Source organism: Chiloscyllium plagiosum, chromosome 12 (genome assembly GCF_004010195.1).
Source record: "Chiloscyllium plagiosum isolate BGI_BamShark_2017 chromosome 12, ASM401019v2, whole genome shotgun sequence".
Lineage (NCBI taxonomy): Eukaryota > Metazoa > Chordata > Chondrichthyes > Orectolobiformes > Hemiscylliidae > Chiloscyllium > Chiloscyllium plagiosum.
In genome coordinates this window covers 48,477,244-48,497,735 of record NC_057721.1, presented here as the reverse complement: position 1 = coordinate 48,497,735, position 20,492 = coordinate 48,477,244, and the positions used below count along the sequence as shown (strand labels likewise).

Sequence of the window (20,492 nt, the reverse complement as noted above, 5' to 3'; positions counted from 1 at the left end):
CCATTTTTCCCACACCAGTCTTTGAGCCACGCATTTACCTGCTTAATCTTATTGATCTTCAGGAAAGTTTTGAATCCTCTGTAAAATGGACAATGCATATGATTCTGCAAACCTAATTTTAAACAATGAGATGCCACCATTTTACATTCTATACTTTCCCAGGTGGTTCAACAAAACTTCCTGATTTCATCATTTTGAGTAAAGAGCAGAAAAAAAAGGACAAAGCAACACAATATGACTAGGCATGCAGTTTTACTGCATTGCAAATGAAATGGAAATCTGGCTAAAGTGTTGGTTGTGTTTCTTCACTTCAGTGAGACTTCTGCAGCAATGTAATTGGGCTTTCTGCAAAAAAAAGCAAGAATAATGTATTTATCCTGAACAGAATGTACCATAATTACATGATTTATCAGAGGATTTCACAAACATTCTTTTGGAATTGATTCTCATTTTAATGAATGAAACATAATGGAAGGTTTTGTGATACTGGCTTTCCTTTTGAATGTTTTCATATGACCTTGATCCCACTCTCCAAAAGCACATCTCTTATTTGATTAGGTCGGATCAGCTTTATGGAGCCAAACCTGCAAAACGTGCCAAAGGATTTTGAAATTGAAATGCCAACAATGATCAGACAGAGCCCCCCCTTTCAGGGGACAAACAAATCAGCTGATTCAACACGATTCAGGTACCTCCTCCAAATGAAATCCTCACACAGCTCACCTTCCATGAGGCAAAATAGTGATTTGTTCTTTAGTTGGTGCTTTGTGATTTTCTTATATCTTCGGATCATCCGTCTGGAACCAAGATCGTTTACTTAAATGCCTGTTTACTTATCACTATAATTTCAAAGTGAAAGTATAGAAGAGATATTTATTTCTGTATAGCTATAGATAGAGATTATATATGATAGAGAACTTTGATCTAGAGCCTTCCTTATCTAGCTACATGTAAACATATACATAATATAAAATTTGTAATTTTAAAAGTGCATATTCATATTGATGGTACTCTGCTTGTTTTACTTTCCTGTATCATGTGTTACAGTTCACTTATTTTGTTTTTCTCTTGCTTGGTTCTCAAATCTTTATAACATTTTCTCAACTTTTGCTCCTTTCTTAACTACTGTCTCTGTGGCTGTCATAAAGGTTTACAATATATTTCACCATTGCACAGATTATGTCTTACAATCAATATCCAAGGCAACACCATCACATTAGTTTGTCCTGTCTGACTGCCTGCACAAACAGAACAGAGGTGGCATTACAATGGTATACAATTGAAAGGGAGTTTTCAATATTTACTCAAGAGACCATGAAGTTTCATGGCATCAGATCAAACATGCAAAGGAAGCCTGCTGACTACCGTGGACTGTTTTCCCTTGGCTGATCAATCAGTACACTTCCATGTTGAACACTACTTGGAAGAAGTATCGAGGGCAATAAATGCAGAGAATGGATTCTGGCTCGAGTCTTCAATGACCATCAGCAGGGTTTGCTCAGCAGCACTGGTACTCATTGAGCTGGTCTGGTCCTAAAAGATATTGTTGCTAGACTGGACCTGTGGCAGACGGTGAGGGAACTAATTACAGGGAAAAACATGCTTGATTTCATCATCACCAATCTGTCTTCCTGCCACAAATACATTTGTTGGTGACAGGAGTGACCACCACACAGTCCTTATAAAGACAGTTCTGTATTCACATTCAGGATATGTTGTATTGTGTGACACTTACTACTGTGCAAAATGGGATAAATTTTGAACTGTTATGAAGATGTAGGCATACTCTACTTTTAAAAGAGTTAAAAGTTAGCAAAAACTACCTGTTCTGAAAAAAGATACAATGTAATGTGCTCCATCTACTGGGGTATCTAGGTAGCTGGTTGCTTGGAAACGACAAAACAGATTCGAAATAGGCCAATAAGTTTAAATTACCAAACTCCAATCCAGTTTGAATTGAGAATATTGACCATCTTAAAAGCCAATGACACAATTGGATGCTTTGGGGGGGGTATAAGGCAGGGGAAAATTGAACAGTTGGGAGGAGAACTGCCAAGCGCCAGCATGTAATGACTGTCTGGAAAATAGGTGTCAGTAACCTGTGAAGCAGAAGCCCCCAAAAAGAAGAAACAAAGACAGGAATACAGAGAAAACTGAAAGCTGCCTGGTTTTCAGATAAGAAGTTTTGTTCTGGAGTTTTATCTGACTAATATTATAGAAGGCAAGGTAAATGATAGGTTAGAGAGGAGTTGTAAATAGTTGTTAGTTAATTATTCTCTGTTCTACTTTAAGAAATAAAATTGTTAATTTTTACTTTAACTTCTTGGCCCCTCGAATTTTCACAGATTACTGCACAGGATAAATCTTTTCTGTGTTGCTGGTTTACAGTAAGCAGGAGAGTTTACCCTGTGTCATATCAGAACAGGTCTAACAATTGAAGACTGGGCATCCATGAGGTACTGTAAGCCAACAGTATCAGCCAGTGTTGAATGGTTTTTATTATTCATTCTTGAGATGTGGATGTCACTGCCTGGGCTAGCATTTATCGCCCATCCCTTGTTGCCTTTGAAAAGGTGGTGGTGAGTTGTCTCCTTGAACTGCTGCAGGCCATTTATTGTAGGGAGACCCACTGATGTGCAGTAGTAGCTGTGTGTACCGTTTACAAAAAGCACTGCAAAATCCATCAAAGCTTCTTAGTACCTTCCAAACCCATAACTGCTACCATTTAAAAGGGTAAGGGCAGCAGATTCATGGGAACACCACCACCTGCAAGTTCCCTCATGTCAGTCACCGTTCTGGCTTGGAAATATATCACTACATTCATAAACATCCAATGCAAGATGCATTGAAGAAATTGACCGAGGCCTCTTAGACAGCACCTTCTATATTCACAACTACTTCCATCTCAAAGGACAGGGGCAGCAAACACCACCACCTGCAAGTTCCTTTCCAAGCCACTCACCATCCTGATTGGGAAATAAATCACCTTTCCTTCAGTGTCACTTGGTCAAAATCTTGGAAGGACTTCATCCTTCCCCAAAACCCCCACCCACCCCAACAGCCTTTGTGGATTTACCTATACTGCATGTTCAAGAAAGTGGCTCGTTATCAAGTGCAGCTCAAGATATTTAATAAATGCTGGGTCAGTCAGTGATGCCCACAGCTCACAAAGTAATTAAAAACATGTTCAACGTCTTAGTCAGATACCTGGGAAGTAAGTTGCAGAATGTTAACAATTTTGAATTTAATGACCGAGGCAGAAAGAAATGATGTGGGACCACTAGTAGATGGAGTTGAGTCAGGTTTCAGTTCAGAAGCACCATTTCATAACAGTAGACGGGCAGGTTAGTTTGTAGCAATTTATAGACTTTAATTTTGTCATTAGTAAAAATCTCCAGGTTGTGAGAACTGAAGGGAGCTTTTCTTAAATTTTATTTGGTTAACCAAACTGCAAAAATAAAACTTTACAATCTGTCAAGCCAGATTTCAGTGTGTGATTTGACTTGTCTGGTACTACCATCATTTGGGTTCATAAAATAACCCAAAACAAATTAGCCTTTATCTTGTGCTTGAGGTTGTTTCCTGCTCATTATTGTTCCCATGCTTTTGTTTACCATTTTGCAATCTTTCTTAACTTCCAAGGATAATATGCTTTATTTAAAAAAATGAAAGAACTGCAGATGCTGGAAATCTGGAACAAAAACAGAAATTGCTGGAACATCTCAGCAGAATTGGCAGCATCTGTGGAGTGTGTGTTTTATATCTATGTGTGCTAGCAAATCTTGGGCATTTCAAACATACTTTTAAAATTGACTGATGAACTAAATATCTGTGTTAAACCTAATTACTAGCTTTTCAATGGTGCAATCTTGACTTTTACAATTGACCTGATCTTTATAATTGCCCTTGGCTTTACCCCTGGTTTTATAACTCATTGTGAAATTATACTGTAGGTAGCTGTATTGCAGGAGAACCTAGAAAATGCAATGCTTTTAAATTCTTCCTCATATATTTATGTTTTAGGAAGAGGCGGGTCCGTGGTTTTATGGCATCTTCTCGGCAGGCTATGATGGGTGATGGAAAAAGTGAGAAAGAGCTGCCATTTGTAGTTAGCATAAGACATGCTTTTGTTCCATTTTCAGGTAAATTATATCTTTTAAAATAAATAATCAAATGTTACTTGTGCTATTAACATCCTTAACAAAAAGAACTGGATGTTTAAAAAACTGTTTAAAAACTGTTTAAAAAAAGATGTTTAAAAACTGTTTCAGATGTACCAGTATAAGTCCTCAATGAAATAGTCATCTACACAGATCTTTGAATTCCAGTTCATGAAAAAACTGCTTTTACACTCAATGTCGATTCAACAAGCAGTTTTAATGTGCAAATGTACATTTTGCTTGTTGAGTTGCTTCTACCAGTTTAGTTTTCTCAATTAAAAAATAAAACCCATTCTAATTGTAAGGCAAAAGCTATTTTTCTCATTTCAGGAAGTGCTGTAGAAACTCAGCAGTTCTGGGAGCATCTGTGGACAGCCAGAGATCATTAATGATTTGAGCTCAATCTGAGTCATCTTTCCTCAATCCATGCTGGCTGGCTGTTATAGCTCTGCACTCTTTTTAGATGAATTATTTATGAATTATTACAAGCTGAGCTAGATTTATTTTTTTCCTTTTAAAGGTGGCCTCATTTTGGCAGCAGATTACTCCCAGTTGGAGCTACGAATTCTGGCTCATCTTTCCAAGGATAGGAGCCTTATTCAAGTTCTAAATAGTGGGGAAGATGTGTTCAAGAGCATTGCTGCAGAGTGGAAAATGGTAGATCCAGCAGCAGTGAATGATAGACTGAGACAACAGGCCAAGCAGGTCAGTTGAAGTTTGAAGTAGCTGGGTGTATTATCTGACAACATGAAATCTCCAGCTGAAAACAAAAAAAAATCATCTTCTATTAAGTGTAATATAGAGTGAGTTTCAATAATGTCATGTTCTTGTGAACATTCTGGGCAGAACTGGCAATATGAACATTTTTTTTTAAATTGCTTTAGAAGATATTGCTCTACATGCTCCTTCTGGCTCTATAATCATACCAAGATAATCTTGTTGCTTAAAACTAAACAAATATAAATTAGTTTTAACTTGCAAAATCTCAATGTGTTGTATTATCAAACATCAAAGAGATAATTTCTTGGGATGGAAGCTGGCACTTTTTGCATCAACTATGAGCCCCTGTCACATACCCTCATTTAAAAGTCAATTAATTTATTGTTCAACGAAGTATCAAGTCAGGATAGCAACATGAGTTCATATAGTTTTAAAAGTAAACTATATTAAACGACTCTTGTTATGGCACACACAACTCCTGTCTCTTCATACATGTTGCCTCAGCTGCTGAGTTTTTCCAGGTTCTGCTGTGTTCTTATTTTAGATTTGCAGCATCCGTTTTCTGCTTTGGTAACAAATTGAAAACATAAAATGCTGGAGATCTCAGTGGGTCAGGCAGCATCCATGGGGAGAGAGAGCAAGCTAATGTTTTGAGTCTAGATAACTTCTTCAGAACTGATGTGAAATGTGCAGGGGGCGGCATTTATGCTACAGAAAGGGTGCTGATGGTGCAGATTAAGTGATAATAATATGAGACTAGCAGGACAATGGTGTGTCTAACTGTCAAACTGGAAAGAACAGATGGTCCCACTGGTGTGGGGGGAAGGAAGGGAGAACATGGTGACAGCGAATGCAGCCAGTAAAGCTAAAAGAAAGGGAAGGAATGGGAGCGGATTCACGATCTGAAGGTGCTGAACTCAATATTAAGTCTGGAAGGTTGTAAAGTGCTTAGTTTGAAGATGAGATGTTGTTGCTCCAGTTTGCACTATGATACATTGGAGTATTGCAGCTGGGGGTATTGCCGCTTGGGCGGCACGGTGGCACAGTGGTTAGCACTGCTGCCTCACAGCGCTCGAGACCCGGGTTCGATTCCCGCCTCAGGCGACTGACTGTGTGGAGTTTGCACGTTCTCCCCGTGTCTGCATGGGTTTCCTCCGGGTACTCCGGTTTCCTGCCACAGTCCAAAGATGTGCAGGTCAGGTGAATTGGACATGCTAAATTGCCCGTAGTGTTAGGTAAGGGGTAAATGTAGGGGTATGGGTGGGTTACGCTTCGGCGGGGCGGTGTGGACTTGTTGGGCCGAAGGGCCTGTTTCCACACTGTAAGTAATCTAAATCTAAATCTAAATCTAAATAAGTGGGCATCCAAGCAGGACGCTGTGTTAAAATGAACACTATGGGAAGGTCAGGGTCATGTAACAAACCCAGGTTTGTTTTCAGAAATCAAATGACCAGAATTCCACAGATCAGTGTCTCTGACAAATGCAGCGCAATTGGCATGCAACACAGTTATCACTTCTGCCGTATTGTGTGTGCTCAGCAAGTTCTTCCTGTTGAACAGAGAAAGTCTGAAGTCAACCTACCACAGTCTTTGTCTCTTTTTTAGTATTTTCTAATCAACCTGCTCAGCAATGTTATTACACACTTCTGGACTTGTGTGGCACTTGAACCAAGGCCTCCTGGCTCAGAGGTAGGGACAGTACCATTGCACTACAAGATCTTTTTTGTCAGCTATTCACGGGGAGTGATTGTGATAGTGAGCAGCTGGTGCTTGTTGATATAATGTTTTAAAATAGTAACATGAGGTCCTTCTGTTGCAATGGTAGTGTCCCAACCTCTGAATCAGGAGGCCTTCGTTCAACTCCCACCTGCTCCAGAGGTATGTAATAATATCTTCGAATAGGTTGTTTAGAGAAAAAAAGTAAAATGGTAACATATCAGTCACTGGTGCAATTGGTGAGCACGTGCACATGTTGATTGAAGTTTTGGTGGCTTCAGACCATCTGGACCCTTATGGTACCGTAGTAGTCTCCTGTCTCTGAGCCAGGTGGTCTGAATTTAAATCCTGTTTGCTTCAGAGGTGTGTAAGAACATCACTGAACTGGTTGATTAGAAAATTAAAAATAGAAAGAGCTGGGTTCAAGTCCTACCTGCCTAAGATTCATTGTAACGTGTCTGAACAAATTGATTTTTAAAAAAACAGGATTCCTAAGGGTACTTGTAACGCATTGGTTGTGCTGCTGCCTCTAAACCAAGAGATCTTTATTATATTAAATGATAAGGAGAAAAGACTTTTAGTGTTACCAAGGTAGAAGAGGACTTTGCCCAGGAATGGTATACAAGGAATTTAATAGGATACTGGATGAGATAAATGTTGATACTCAATGTGGGCAGGTCCAATAGTCTACATCCTATGTTGCTGAGGGAATGAGAGAGTTAACATTAGAGATGCAGACCTGAATCTTTCAGTTCTTCTGAGATAGTGTGTTCTGGAGCATTCTAGATATCATATCCATGCGCAAAAGAGGAGAGAGACGTCAACCTGGTGATTCTAGCCCAGTCACTTTAATGTTAGGTATGGGTTGTGGGGGCAAAGCTTTTAGAAACAGTAAATTGGAAAAATGTTAGTGTCTACTTTGACAAGTGTAGACTAGAAAAGGCGAGCTGGGAATGGATTTAAGGGTAATTCATCTTTGACTAACTTGATTGAGAATTTTGATGAGATTAAAGTTTCATGTCTAAATATTTAAAAGATGTTTGATACTGTACCACATATTAGGCCTGTTGGCAAAATTGAAGGCCATTGGATTTAAAGGGCTGTGGCAGTACTGTTGCAAATTTAACCAAGACAACGGAAAACTGTGCTGTAATGGATGACAGTGTTTTTAGGACTGAAAGAAAGCACACAATGGAGTTAACAAGGTATAGTACTAGGGCCAGTTCTTTTTATTTAAATATACATAATACTGCTTTGAACTCTGGGGTACAAGGTGTAATTTTGAAATTTGGAAATACTTGGATACAAAAGTTGGAAGTATGGAAAACCCAGAACAGTAATAGCAGAGGACAGATCTGGTGGAATGGGTGGGCACATGTCACTGAAATTCAATACAAAAGTGTTGGAAGAAATAATGAGGAAAGACTATGCAGGCTAAATGCAATTTTAAAGGGTACACAAATAAGAGTATACACAAATCTTTCAATATAGCATGATAGGTTAACAAAGTATTTGGGTAACATGACTTCATAAATAAGGCACAGTGAACCAAATATAGGAAGTTATGCTGAATTACATATAAAATGGCTGGAAGTATTCTAACCAATTATGGGCACTGCATTTATCGGAGAATTTGAAGGTTTTGGAGAGAGTTGTTATGAAGTTGAAGGTGTGTACTGTACCTTTAAGAGAGAGTGAAAGCTGGCAAGCACCTGTCAGGCACAAAGTGTACTGGACAATTTGAAGATGTTACATTTGGGCTGTAACTTAGATATTGAGTTGTTTTCACAGCAGTTCAAATTTAACCAATCAGTTTAAATTATGCCCCAAGATACTAAAACCCAATCGAATTTGAATTTTACTGTTCTAACATTGAACCAATGAGACAATCCGATATTTTGGGGTACAAAAAGCAGGCAGTTTGGACAGTTAGCCAGAGAAAGAGCACCTTCTGCCATTGTCAGACAGACTGCTCAAAAACTCTCTAAAAAGGTACCTTTTCAACTGAAAAATCTGTGCAGCAGAAAACTGAAGATGACCCAAAGAGATCTACAAACTGAGGATCAACACTGTTGTCTGGTTTTTGAAAATTGATTTGCTGAAAATTTAATATGGTCTATATCAGATCAGGTGGATAACAAATCTTTAAGACAAAGGAGGCTAAGAGTTGTAAATAAGTGTTGCTTAGTGTTCACTTTTAGAGTTAAAGAATAAAATTGATATTTTTTTAATTAATTAGTGGAATTTGGGTAGTTCTCTGTCATTCATGGCGAGGTGAGCTTTTCTGTGTGTTTGGTTTAATTAGCAGAAGGGTTAGTTCCTATAAGTCAGATATGGAAAGGAGAGTGCTCCGGTCTACGGACGCTGTCTCGGTCAGTACTCTCTATCACTTGTTAGGAAGTCATGTTTCGAAGGACATTGAGCGGCTATGCAGAATCTGAACTCGGGAATTGGGGGTGGAGATCTTATCAGAGGTGTGGGAGGATATTTGGGAGAACATAAGGAAAATTTTGATCTGTAACAGGAGACAGGCTATGCAACTGAAGGTACTCCACAGGGCTCATCTGGCACTGGGGCGGCTTGCGAAACTTTTAGACAAGAGTGTCCACAATGTGCCCCAAATGTAACACAGATATTGGTACTCTTACTAATTGCTTGTGGTCATGCCGCAAGCTTCGTAGGTATTGGGATGCCATAGCGAATATTTTGGAAGATGTTTTGGGAATTGAGGTTAAATTGGATCTGGTGTCCCTCCTCTTGGGTCTTCCATATCACCCCAGTTTGGACGTGCATGGGAAGAAACTGTTTAATATTCTTTCATTCTGTGCAAGGAAGAACATTCTAATGAGCTGAGTATCGGAGAATCCCCCGGGACGTTTGGGCTGGCGTAGATTAGTTATGGAGCACATCCCCCTGGACCTCCTTAGAGTGTAGTGCACCGGAAAACAGAACAGCTTTATAGGACTCTCTGAATTATATAGATGCAGACTTGTCAGCTATATTTATCAGAGCCTTTGTGTAGTCATCAGGGCTATGTCTGGCAGTCCATGGGCCCCTGGGGGGAAGAATCCTGAACAAATACTGGTTTGCTTACTAATGCTCCCGGTGGTGGGAGCTTTAGTGGGATTGTGCTGAGTGCAGTAACTTAACTGAATATAACTTAAGATGCCTTGGTATAACTCGGTTTAATTTAGTTTTTTTCTCTTAGTTATTTATTGAATTGTAGTTTTTGTATGTTTTTTTTCTCTCTCTTTCCCCTCAGTGGTTGGTGGAGTAGAGTAGTAGTTTGTTTTCTGTTATTGTCATTATATTATAAAGTTGTTATACTATTTTGTATTGATTTTGTAAAAAAACTTAAAATCTTTTTTTCTCAATTAAAAATATTTACAAAAGAAAATTAGCAGAAGGGTTTAACCCGTGTTGTAACAGAGTACAGGAGAGATTTATTAGAATTATTCCAGGGATGTGGGAATGCAGTTACACAGGCTGGAGCAGATGGAATTGTTCTTACAGTGGAGAGAGGCCGAAGGATTTTTACAAAAGTGTTTAAAATAATTTAAACAGAGCAAATAAAGAGAAGCTATTATCAGTGGTTTAATTGCGATAACTAGAGGGTTAAGAAAGAGAACCAGGTGTTAACATAAAAAGCTGTTTTTACATGAGGAGTGGTTAGGATTTGGAAGGCACTGCTTGATGAGATTTAACAATAGATTAAAAAGGGAATTAAATAAATTACATAGGTTCAAAAATTGCAGGAATGTGGGGAAAGAATGGGGCTAAATAGATTCCTCTTCAAAAAGGCCAGTATACACTTGATGGATTGAAAGGCTTTTTTTCTGTTGCAGTTCCATGGTTCATTATTTCTCTGGAGCAGATCAGTAGGATTTAGAATCAATTACTTATGATCAAAAAGCTGCTCTAGTTTAGTATATGCATCTGGAAAGTTGTGATCAGTGAGAACTCAACCTCCTTTGTGTAAACTTCATTTCTGTTGTGTCCTCTCCTCTGGTGATGTATGGCTGTTCCCTGAACTCTAATTTGCAGGTCTCCTTTCTTCTTCAGATCTGTTATGGGATCATTTATGGGATTGGAGCCAAGTCTCTTGGTGAGCAAATGGGCCTGGATGAGAATGATGCAGGTCGTTACCTAGAAACTTTCAAATCGCGATATACAGGTAAGGAAGCATTCATTAAGATTTTTAGTGATGGTTGGATTTAAAGGAAATATGAATAAACTACTTTTTAGTTAATTGATAAAAGATGGCACAATGGGGAAGGATTAGGTTCCTTCAGGAGAGAAAATAACATCACTTGTGACTTTTGCAGCTTTCTCTGATAGAGAAAGCAAAGACAACCAAGAGATCAAGTCAAGTTACTCCACACTGCTGATCTTTAAGTGATGTGTCAGAGTCAGCAGCTTTGAGAGAAAATTACCAAAGTAATTTGAAACTTTTCTTCAGCTGGAGCATAACTTTGGACAAAAACTTTACCTATTGCATATAGGAGATTTATTTTTAAAACTAATTTTAAAACATTGATCAATTTCCACAGGACTTCGGACATTTCTGCATGAAACAGTAAAATGTTGTCAGGAAAATGGATTTGTGCAAACAATTCTTGGCCGGAAACGATACCTTCCAGCAATAAAGGATCCCAATCCACATGTTAAAGCTCACGTACGTATGACAGTTTATAGACCAGTTCAAAGATAACTAACTTTTAATAAACATACTCCAGTTATGGGAACTTCTGATGCTGTGCAGAGCACCAGACCAAAACATTCCATTTTTGTTTGATGTTATAGATCACAGTGTATTTAGTAAGTTATGTGTTTTAATGTGTTATGCAAAATACTTCCTATTCTGTTTTGCTGATGCTATAGCTTGGATTTTTATGGTGATTTAGATTACTTCATAAGTATGAAATAAAAACAATATGAAAAGTACTCTGAGTACCTAGAACAACTAACTTCAGATGACCAGGAGATGTACAACTCGGATTAGGATTACCATTGAAAAGACACATAATAAAATCAGATCAAAATGAAGTGTTATTCAGAACTAAATCTTCCTGTTATTGCAAGTGTTTAACTTCTCACTTCTGATGTGGATGATGTAGTTGTATCATCTTCAATTGTTGTGTGCAGTTATTCATTGGTGTCCCTCACATTCTCCACTTGATGGAGAGAAACTCTTTAGCATTCTCTTTAGGCCAGTTGAGGTGGGGGTCAAATCCTATCCACTGATCCCAATTCCCCTTTATTAAAACACAGTCTGGTGAAGCTGTCCATGAGAATTGAAAATTGGTTTCTGTTCAATGATACGTTTTGACAGAGTGGCCTGAGCCAGCATTGCACCCTCTGGTCACAGTCTCTGGCCAAATGTAGGAATATATTTGGTTTTAATGTTTCATGTTTGGCTGAATATTTATGAAATGTTATTCTTTGTTACAAATATATTGTGTGTTTGGTGTTGACTGGAATCTAAATTTTGAATCAGGATCCAACCTGAATCTGACATGCTCTATGAAGACAGATCTCCTGCCCAAGTAAATCTTGCTTTGTTTGGTAGTGATAATACATCTCCTCATTTAAATTTAGTGCAGTGTCAAATTGATTTAAAAAGTGCTGAGACAGTATGTTGATTTTTCTAAGTGCTTTTATTTCCCATTTAAGATCGAGATGTGGATTGTTCTTTTCTGAAAATTCCTAGTCTTGCTCCTAATTCACACAGCACTAGCTAATTTAACCTATGGGATGCAGTGAGAGATGACTGGGGTCTTCAAGGCAGCAGGTAGTTCAGTGATTAGCACTGCTGTCTCAGAGCGCCAGGGACCTGGGTTCAATTCCACCTTCGGGCGTGTCTGTGAGGGTTTCTTTCAGGTGCTCCAGTTTCCTCCCAGAGTTCAAAGATGTGCAGGGTAGGTGGATCGGCCATGCTAAATTGCCCATAGTATCCAGAGATGTGCAGGCTAGGTGGTTTATCCATAGGAAATGTTGGATTAAAGGGACCGGGGGAGTTGGGGGTTAGTGGTCTGGGTGGGATGCTCTTTGAAGGGTTGGTGTTGGTTCAGTGGGCCTTCTGGCCTGCTCCCACACTGTAGGGATTTGATGATGAAGTAGATTTAACTTTTCTCTATGGTTCAATATGAATGTCTTTGATTTTCAAAGATGGTATTGGGTGTACTTGGTACATGGAGCCTGTGCTGTTAATAATCAGTTTAATAGCAATAGCTGTGGCTGTTTTCACAGTTAGGTGTAAATGAGGCTTTAGCCACGTAAACTTAATTATCACCACAACGTGCTCTGGTTTATTGCACAGGTATTCCTGATTCTAATCGAAATGTTGTTGCTGTGTGAGTAATCCAGTGTTGTTTATAGATCTATGGATGACACCTTTTTGTAAAAGTGCGCTAGTTATTACAGACATTTCAGGAATGCCCTTTTAAATAAGGACTGTGATTTCTATAAACTGAAATTTACTTTGTTGGTAATTTCTGAATTTCAAGAGGTTCGTTGTGAGTTTGTGGCTATATGTCATATTTAGTAATAAAACTAACTTTTTCAAATTTAAAATCAAGCCATATTTGGCAAATAATACCAAGCAGTCTTAACTACCCCCTGAAATGGCCAGCAAGCCACTTGGTTGTAACAGTTGCTAGAAAATTGCAAAAAATGAAACTTGATGCCCACCTGGCATAGACTAGGCACTGGAAACGACAACAGCAAACACAGCGTTATTGAGTCTGCAAAGCCCCCCTTACTCATTGTGGGTTTACCAGCAGCACATGGCAGGGTACCACCGCCTTCCCAAGGGCAACTAGGGATGGGCAATAAATGCTGGCCCAGCCAGCGATGCCCATGTCCCACAAGAGAACAAAAAATAAATTTAAGTTGCACAGTTGTACTATCTTATTCTGATTGTCAACAATTAACAGGGCATCAGCTGGTTGAAACCCAAATGGGAAAGTATCTTTTCATAGTTAGATCTTGTACACAAATCCAGATGGCCTTTCAATTAGAACCAACTCAATGCTGCCAGTTAGCTTGTAGGCTAGGTATTGATGCCCACTCATAAAGCCTCATTCTGGTCATTCCATCCCAACAGGCTCAACGTCAAGCAGTGAACACCACTGTTCAAGGATCAGCGGCTGATCTGGTAAAAATAGCTACTGTTAATGTTCAGAAACGATTGGAGGAGGCCTTTCCATCTGTTGCTAAATCACATGGTCACTGGAAAAGCAAGCTTCAGGAAGACAAAAATATGGGTTAGAACTTTGCTTTATCTCTTTTTTTTGTCTCCTCCCACCTTCTGTTATTAGATTGCTCACTGCTTCTATTGAGTTTTCTATTATTCCAGTCCCATTATCCAGTGTTACTGGATTGGAGATGACATACTTGATGAATCGTGATGACTATGTTCAGACTAGTTTTTTCTGATGTGATAAAGTCTATTCCCAGAAGGTGCTGCAGCAAAACAGCCGCCAGCATTCTTTATCACCACAGCTTTGATTTCAGTTGAGGTGATAATGCAGTTAGAACATAGAACAGTACAGGCCCTTCAGCCCTCGATGTTGCACATCCTTTTATCCTACTCTAATGTCAGACTAACCTACATACCTTTCATTGTATTATCATCCATGTGCCTATCCAAGAGTCACTTAAATGTCTCTGTATCTGACTCTACCACCACTGATGGCAGTGCATTCCATGCACCCACTACTCTCTGTGTAAAGAACCTATCTCTGACATCTCCCCTAAACCTTCCACCAATTACCTTAAAATGATGCCCCCTTGTGATAGTCATTTCTGACCTGGGAAAAAGTCACCCAATCTCTTTATGCCTCTGATTACCTTGTACACCTCTATCAAGTTACCTCACATTCTTCTTTGCTCCATTGCAAAAAGCCCTCAACATTTCTTCATAAGACATACCCTCAAGTCCAGGCAGAATCCTGTTAAATTTCCTCTGCATTCTCTCTAAAGCTTCCAAATCCTTCCTATAATGAGGCGACTAGAACAGAACATAATATTCCAAATATGGTCTAACCAGGGCTCTACAGTGCTGCAGCATAACCTCACAGTTCTTAAACTCAGTCTCCCTGCTAATGAAAGCTAACACACCATACTCCTCCTTGACAACCCTATCAACATGGGTGGCAACTCTGAGGAATCTATGGACGTGGACCCTAAGATACCTCTGTTCCTACACACTGCCAACAATCCTGCCTTTAACCCCGGATTCTTTATTCAAATTTGATCTTCCAAAGTGAATCACTTCACACTTTTCCAGGTTGAATTCCATCTGCCACTTATCAGCCCAATTCTGAGTCCTGTCAATGTCCTATTACAGCCTACAACAGCCCTCCTCACTATCTACCACTCCAGCAATCTTTATGTCATTGGCAAACCTACTAACCCACCCTTCCACTTCCTCATCCAAGTCATTTATAAACATCATAAAGCGCAGAGGTTCCAGAACCAATCTCTGCGGAACACAAGAGGTCACCAAGCTCTAGGCTGAATACTTTTCATCTACTACCACCCTTTTTCTTCTATGGGCCAGCTAATTCTGTATCCAGACTGGCAATTTCCCTGTATCCCATCCTCCTTACTTTCTGAATGAGCCTACCATGGGGGGGCTTATCAAACACCTTGCTAAAATCCATGTACACTACATCCACTGCTCTACCTTCATCAGTGTGTTTTGTCACGTCCTCAAAGAATTCAGTAAGGTTTGTGAGGCATGACCTGCCCCTCACAAAGCCATGCTGACTATCTCTAATAAAGCTATGGTTTTCCAAGTAATCATCAATCCTGTCTCTCAGAATCCTCTCCAATACTTTACCCACCACAGATGTGAGGACTGACTGGTTTGTAATTCCTGGGATTATCTCTATTCCCTTTCTTGAACAAGGGAATAACATTTGCCATCCTCCAATCATCTGGCACTACTCCAGTGGATAGTGAGGATGAAAAGATCATCGCCAAAGGCAATCTCTTCCCTCGCTTCCTGTAGTAACCTAGTTTACATCCTATCTGGCCCAGGGGATTTATCTGTCCTCATGATTTTCAACATTTTCAGCACATCCTCCTTATTAACATTAACCTGTTTGAGCACAACCTGTTTCACACTGTCCTCAGAAATGTCAAGGCCCCTGTCAGTAGTGAATGCTGAAGCAAAGTATTCATTAAGGACCTCCCCTACCTCCTCCGACTCCAGGTGCAAATTCCCTCCACTATCCCTGATCGGCCCTACCCTCACTCTGGCCATCCTGTTGTTCCTCACATAAGTATAGAATGTCTTAGGGATTTCCTTAATCCTACCTGCTAAAGTATTTTCATGCTGCTTTCTCGCTCTCCTAAGTCTGTTTTTCAGTTCCTTCCTGGCTACCTTGTAGCCCTGTAGAGCCCTGTCTAATCTTTGCCTCCTCAACCTTAAGCTTCCTTCTTCCTCTTGACTGGATGTTCCACATCTCTTGTCACCCAAAGTTCCTTCACCCTCCCATCCCTTCCTTACCTCAGTGGGACAAACCTATCCAGCACTCGCACTAAGTGCTTCCTAAACAACCGCATTTTGATCGTGCATTTCTCTGAGAACATCTGTTCCCAATTTAGGTGCCCCAGTTCCTGCCTAATGGCATTGTAATCCCCTCCAATATGGTCTCCCTTCTAGGCATCCTCTCTATGTATTGAGTCAGGAATCCTTCCTAGGCACACCTGACAAAAAAAGCTTAATCCAAACTATTTGAACGAAGTAGGTTCCAATCAATATTAGGGAAATTCAAGTCACCCATGGCAACAACTCTGTTACTTCTGAACCTTTCCAAACTCTGCCTCCCAATCTGCTCCTCCATGTCTCTGTTGCTACTGCGGGTCTGCAGAAAACTCCCAATAAAGTGACTGCTCCTTTCCTGTTTCTGACTTGCCCCATACTGACTCTGTAGACAATCCCTCATCGATGATCTCTCTTTCTGCAGCTGTGATACTATCCCTGATTAGCAATGCCACTCCTCCACCTCTTTTGCTTACCCACTCCCAGTTCCTTTTGAAACATCTAAACCCTGGAACATCCAACAACTATCCATGATATCCAAGACTCCATAATGGCCACAACATCACAGTTCCAAGTAATGATCCATGTTCTGAGTTCGTTACCCTTATTCCTGATACTACTTGCATTACAATAGACACACCTCAACCCATCACATTGGCTGCACCTTTGCCCTATCAAGTGCTTATCCCTCCTGACAGACTCTCTCCACGTTGTATCTGCCTGTTTTACTATCTACTCTACATCTGATCCGTAGCTCAGGTTCCCACCCCCCGCCAATCTAGTTTTAAACTCTCCAGAAGAGTTCTAGCAAACCACCTGGGTGCCCCTCCAGTTCAGGTGCAACCTGTCTTCTTGTGTAGGCGCCACCTTCCCCAGAAGGTATCCCAGTGATCCACATATCTGAAGCTCTCCCTCCGACACCAGCCCTGCAGCCATGTTTCATCTGCACTCTCTTTCTGTTCCTAGCCTCACTAGCACGTGGCACCGGTAGCAATCCTGAGATTACTATTCTGCTCGTCCTGCCTTCTAGCTTCCAACCTAATTCCCTATATTCACTTTTCAGGTTCTCCTCCTTTTTCCTAGCTATGTCATTGGTACCAATGTATACCATGACATCTGGCTGCTCAACCTCCTCCTTAAGAGTCCTGTAGACACGGTCTGAGACATCCCTGACCCTGGCACCCGGGAGGCAACATACCATCTGAGAGTCTCGTTCACTCTCTTGGAATTTCCTGTCTGTCATTCTCACAATTGAATCTCCTATCTCTTTCGCTCTCCTATTCTCCCCCCCTTCCATTCTGAGCCACAGAGCCAGGCTCAGTGCCAGAAACCTGGCCGCTGTGGCTTTCCCCTGGTAGGTAAACCACCCCACCCCGCCAACAGTATCCAAAATGTTATACTTATTATTGAGGGAAAGGGCCACAGGGGGGTCCCTGCACTCTGTTCCCTTTCTCTCTCCTGTCACCCAGCTACCTTTATCCTGTAACTCAGTATGACCACCTCCCTATAACTCCTCTCTATCACCCCCTCAGCCTCCCGAATGATTTGAAGTTCATCCAGCTCCAGTTCCCTAACTCAGCCTGTGAAGAGCTGGGGTTGGGTACGCATCTGGGAAGGCAAATATGTGCCATTCGTATTTTTTACTGCACACCTTTTTATTGCCCCCTGCCCATGGTGTTTTCTACGTTGTTAACTACTGCCTAACTTTGGATGGTAGGACCTTAATTCCTTTGAGCTGGAACTGAACACTTTCTATTCAGATTGAATTGATTGAGAGCTACGAACTTCCTGCTCTGAATGTGAATCACCAATTCCAGCTGATACAGGCCATCCAAACAGCAGGTTAAAAAAAAAACTGAGCTTCAGTTCAGCTGAAGTTGCTAGTGTGATGCTGTGCTGTCATTTTATTATATGGCAGATCCCCAGCATCAGATATGAGCCCCTGATTATGGCTCCCGCTGTACTGCAGTAAAGAGACAGCAGAACACTGTCTTTGCAAGGAGTTGAGGGGGAAACTGATTTAATTAAAAACAATTTTCAGGGATTGTATTTCAGATTTATGAAAAGTTTTTTTAATTAGTTAAATAGTTTAAATCTTTATTTTCTATTATAAAATAATTTATTTAATATGCACATAATGTATTGCTTCCATTCACTCCCTTCTAATTCTCCACAGGAGGAACATGACTCTGACAACACTCCCTTTTAAACAGTCACCTGCAGTTCTTACATGAAGCAATTACACCTTTTTTTTTGTTAAATTTAAAGAATAAGTAGTTTCTGGGACTCTAAGGCAACCATACAATCAGCCAATATTTGGATTTACTTCGTGTTCCAGAGTTTAACAGAATCTTCAGCCTCAAAATATTTTTTAATTTTTGGAAATTTTACGAACTTATTTAAATTGTTACACACTAGTTGGTAGGCGATGTGGCTTTGTGCTCAGGAATTGGTAGGTAGGGCTATGGGATAATGGTTATGTATGAGCTAATCTTCCTCAGATCTCCTTGTATATAAATTCACTTGCTTACACCAATGTCACCGATGGAAGGAATGCCTTCGCATGAACAAAGTGACTCCAGTTCTTGCCTGTGTTCTTTAGCATTAGAAGAAATGATCGGAAATAAAAGTTTTTGCCAGGTGTGTACTCCCTTGAAATTCAGATAGAAGTTAGAGTCTAACTCCATCCAATATTATAAATGCATTTAATATGCATCAAACTCTGATAACATTGAGAACTCTGATAAGGTTGAATTGGGATTGTAATCAACTTGAACAAAGTGGTTGGTGGATATGTAATATCAGATTCTTTGATATTTCGTCTCCAAATGTAGATATGATTCAAAGGAAAAAACGGCGAGAACTATACCAACCAAATTGTGGAGGTTTTTTCATTTTACAGCTACATGACGAACTGCTTTATGAAGTTGCGGAGAATGACATGATACAGGTAGGGAAAGTGAAGAGTTTGTTAATTTAGTTCGTATGATCATTTTTCTCAATGTTTATTTCAGTCTCTATAGATGTAAAAGAACTGAAAATGAGAAAATGGGAACACAGTTGTGCAATGGATACAAAAGAAAGGATGAAATAATGCATCCATGTGACTCATTAATGGCCTCCTACACAGAATGCTTTCTTGTTTTAAATAATTTTTAATAATTTGGTAGGACATGTTATGACAGACCTCCTGTCATCAGAGCACCATGAGAGTAGGGTTGGGGGAAACCTCTTCATTTATTTTTGGGATTTCCTCAGAGTACACAGAAGACAGCAGCTGCTATGGGAACATGACTCAGATATTAGGTTAACTTGCAAAGAGGAGCAGCATTCTCTGCAGGAAAAACACAGCTTGTTTCCATGTTGGATATCATTGAAACATCTAAAGATAGGATATTAGCCTGAGGAACTCATGAGGTGATACCTGTGGCTGACATGATTGACTCCCAACAACCATAGCCAACTTTGTTTGTACTAGATATCACTCCTACCAACCCAGAGTCCTATTTCCCCACCCATTGTGTGCTAGGACCCCTTGATGCAACACTTGATCAAATGCAGCCTTGATATCAACAGTAGTCACTGTCATCTCACATCTTGAGTCCAAGTCTTTTATCCATGATTGGAAAAGCTGTAATGAGGTCAGGGACCAAAATCGAGCGTCAATAAGTAGTTTGCATGTGGATATACAAATTAGAAGCAGTCAAAGGCCACTACTCCCTCACATCTGCTTGATCATTCAATAAGGTCACGGTTAATCTGATTACTCCACGTGCCTGCCTATCCCAAAAAATTTTCATCCTTTTGCTTATCAGGACACTATCATCCTCTGCTGTGAAATATTCAAAGATTCTCTTCCCTTGAAGCAGAGTTCCAAGGACTCTGTGCCCTTTGTGAGAAAAAAAAAGCCTTGTCTGACTTAAATGACTGATCCACAGCTCTACATTCTCATACAAGAGGAAACATCCTTTCCACATGCACCGTCAAGATTCCTTCAGATCTTCTATGTTTTAATCCAGTTATCTCATTGTTTTCTGGAGCCCAGTGGTTATAAGCCTAGCCTATTAAACCTCTTCTGATTAGACAACCTACCCATTCCAGATGCTAGTTCAGAAAAGGTTTAGCTGACTGCTTCCGACTCATTCACATCCTTCCTTAAGCAAGAAATGTAGTATACAACTCCTAAAGTCTTCTCACCAATGCCCTGTATAACTGACACCAAACCTATTCAATGCCCCTTTCAGTAAATGGTAATATCCTATTACTTATTAACCTTCCTAGATAGCTCAAATCCTCCAACCCTGGCAACATCCTTGTAAATCTTTTCTGAACCCTTTCAAGTT

General features: G+C 40.0%; 1 protein-coding gene across 3 annotated transcripts in view; it reads left to right on the top strand.

Annotated features, from left to right (window-relative positions):
* polq (polymerase (DNA directed), theta) overlaps positions 1 to 20,492 on the top strand; it is an 89,034-nt gene that overhangs the window by 65,717 nt on the left and 2,825 nt on the right. For all 3 annotated transcript variants that reach the window (XM_043700991.1, XM_043700992.1, XM_043700994.1), the window contains 7 exons: positions 559 to 688; positions 4,024 to 4,142; positions 4,681 to 4,865; positions 10,659 to 10,770; positions 11,147 to 11,271; positions 13,702 to 13,861; positions 18,984 to 19,099. In XM_043700991.1, the coding sequence (XP_043556926.1) occupies positions 559 to 688; positions 4,024 to 4,142; positions 4,681 to 4,865; positions 10,659 to 10,770; positions 11,147 to 11,271; positions 13,702 to 13,861; positions 18,984 to 19,099 (947 nt within the window). The remainder of the gene's footprint in view (positions 1 to 558; positions 689 to 4,023; positions 4,143 to 4,680; positions 4,866 to 10,658; positions 10,771 to 11,146; positions 11,272 to 13,701; positions 13,862 to 18,983; positions 19,100 to 20,492) is intronic.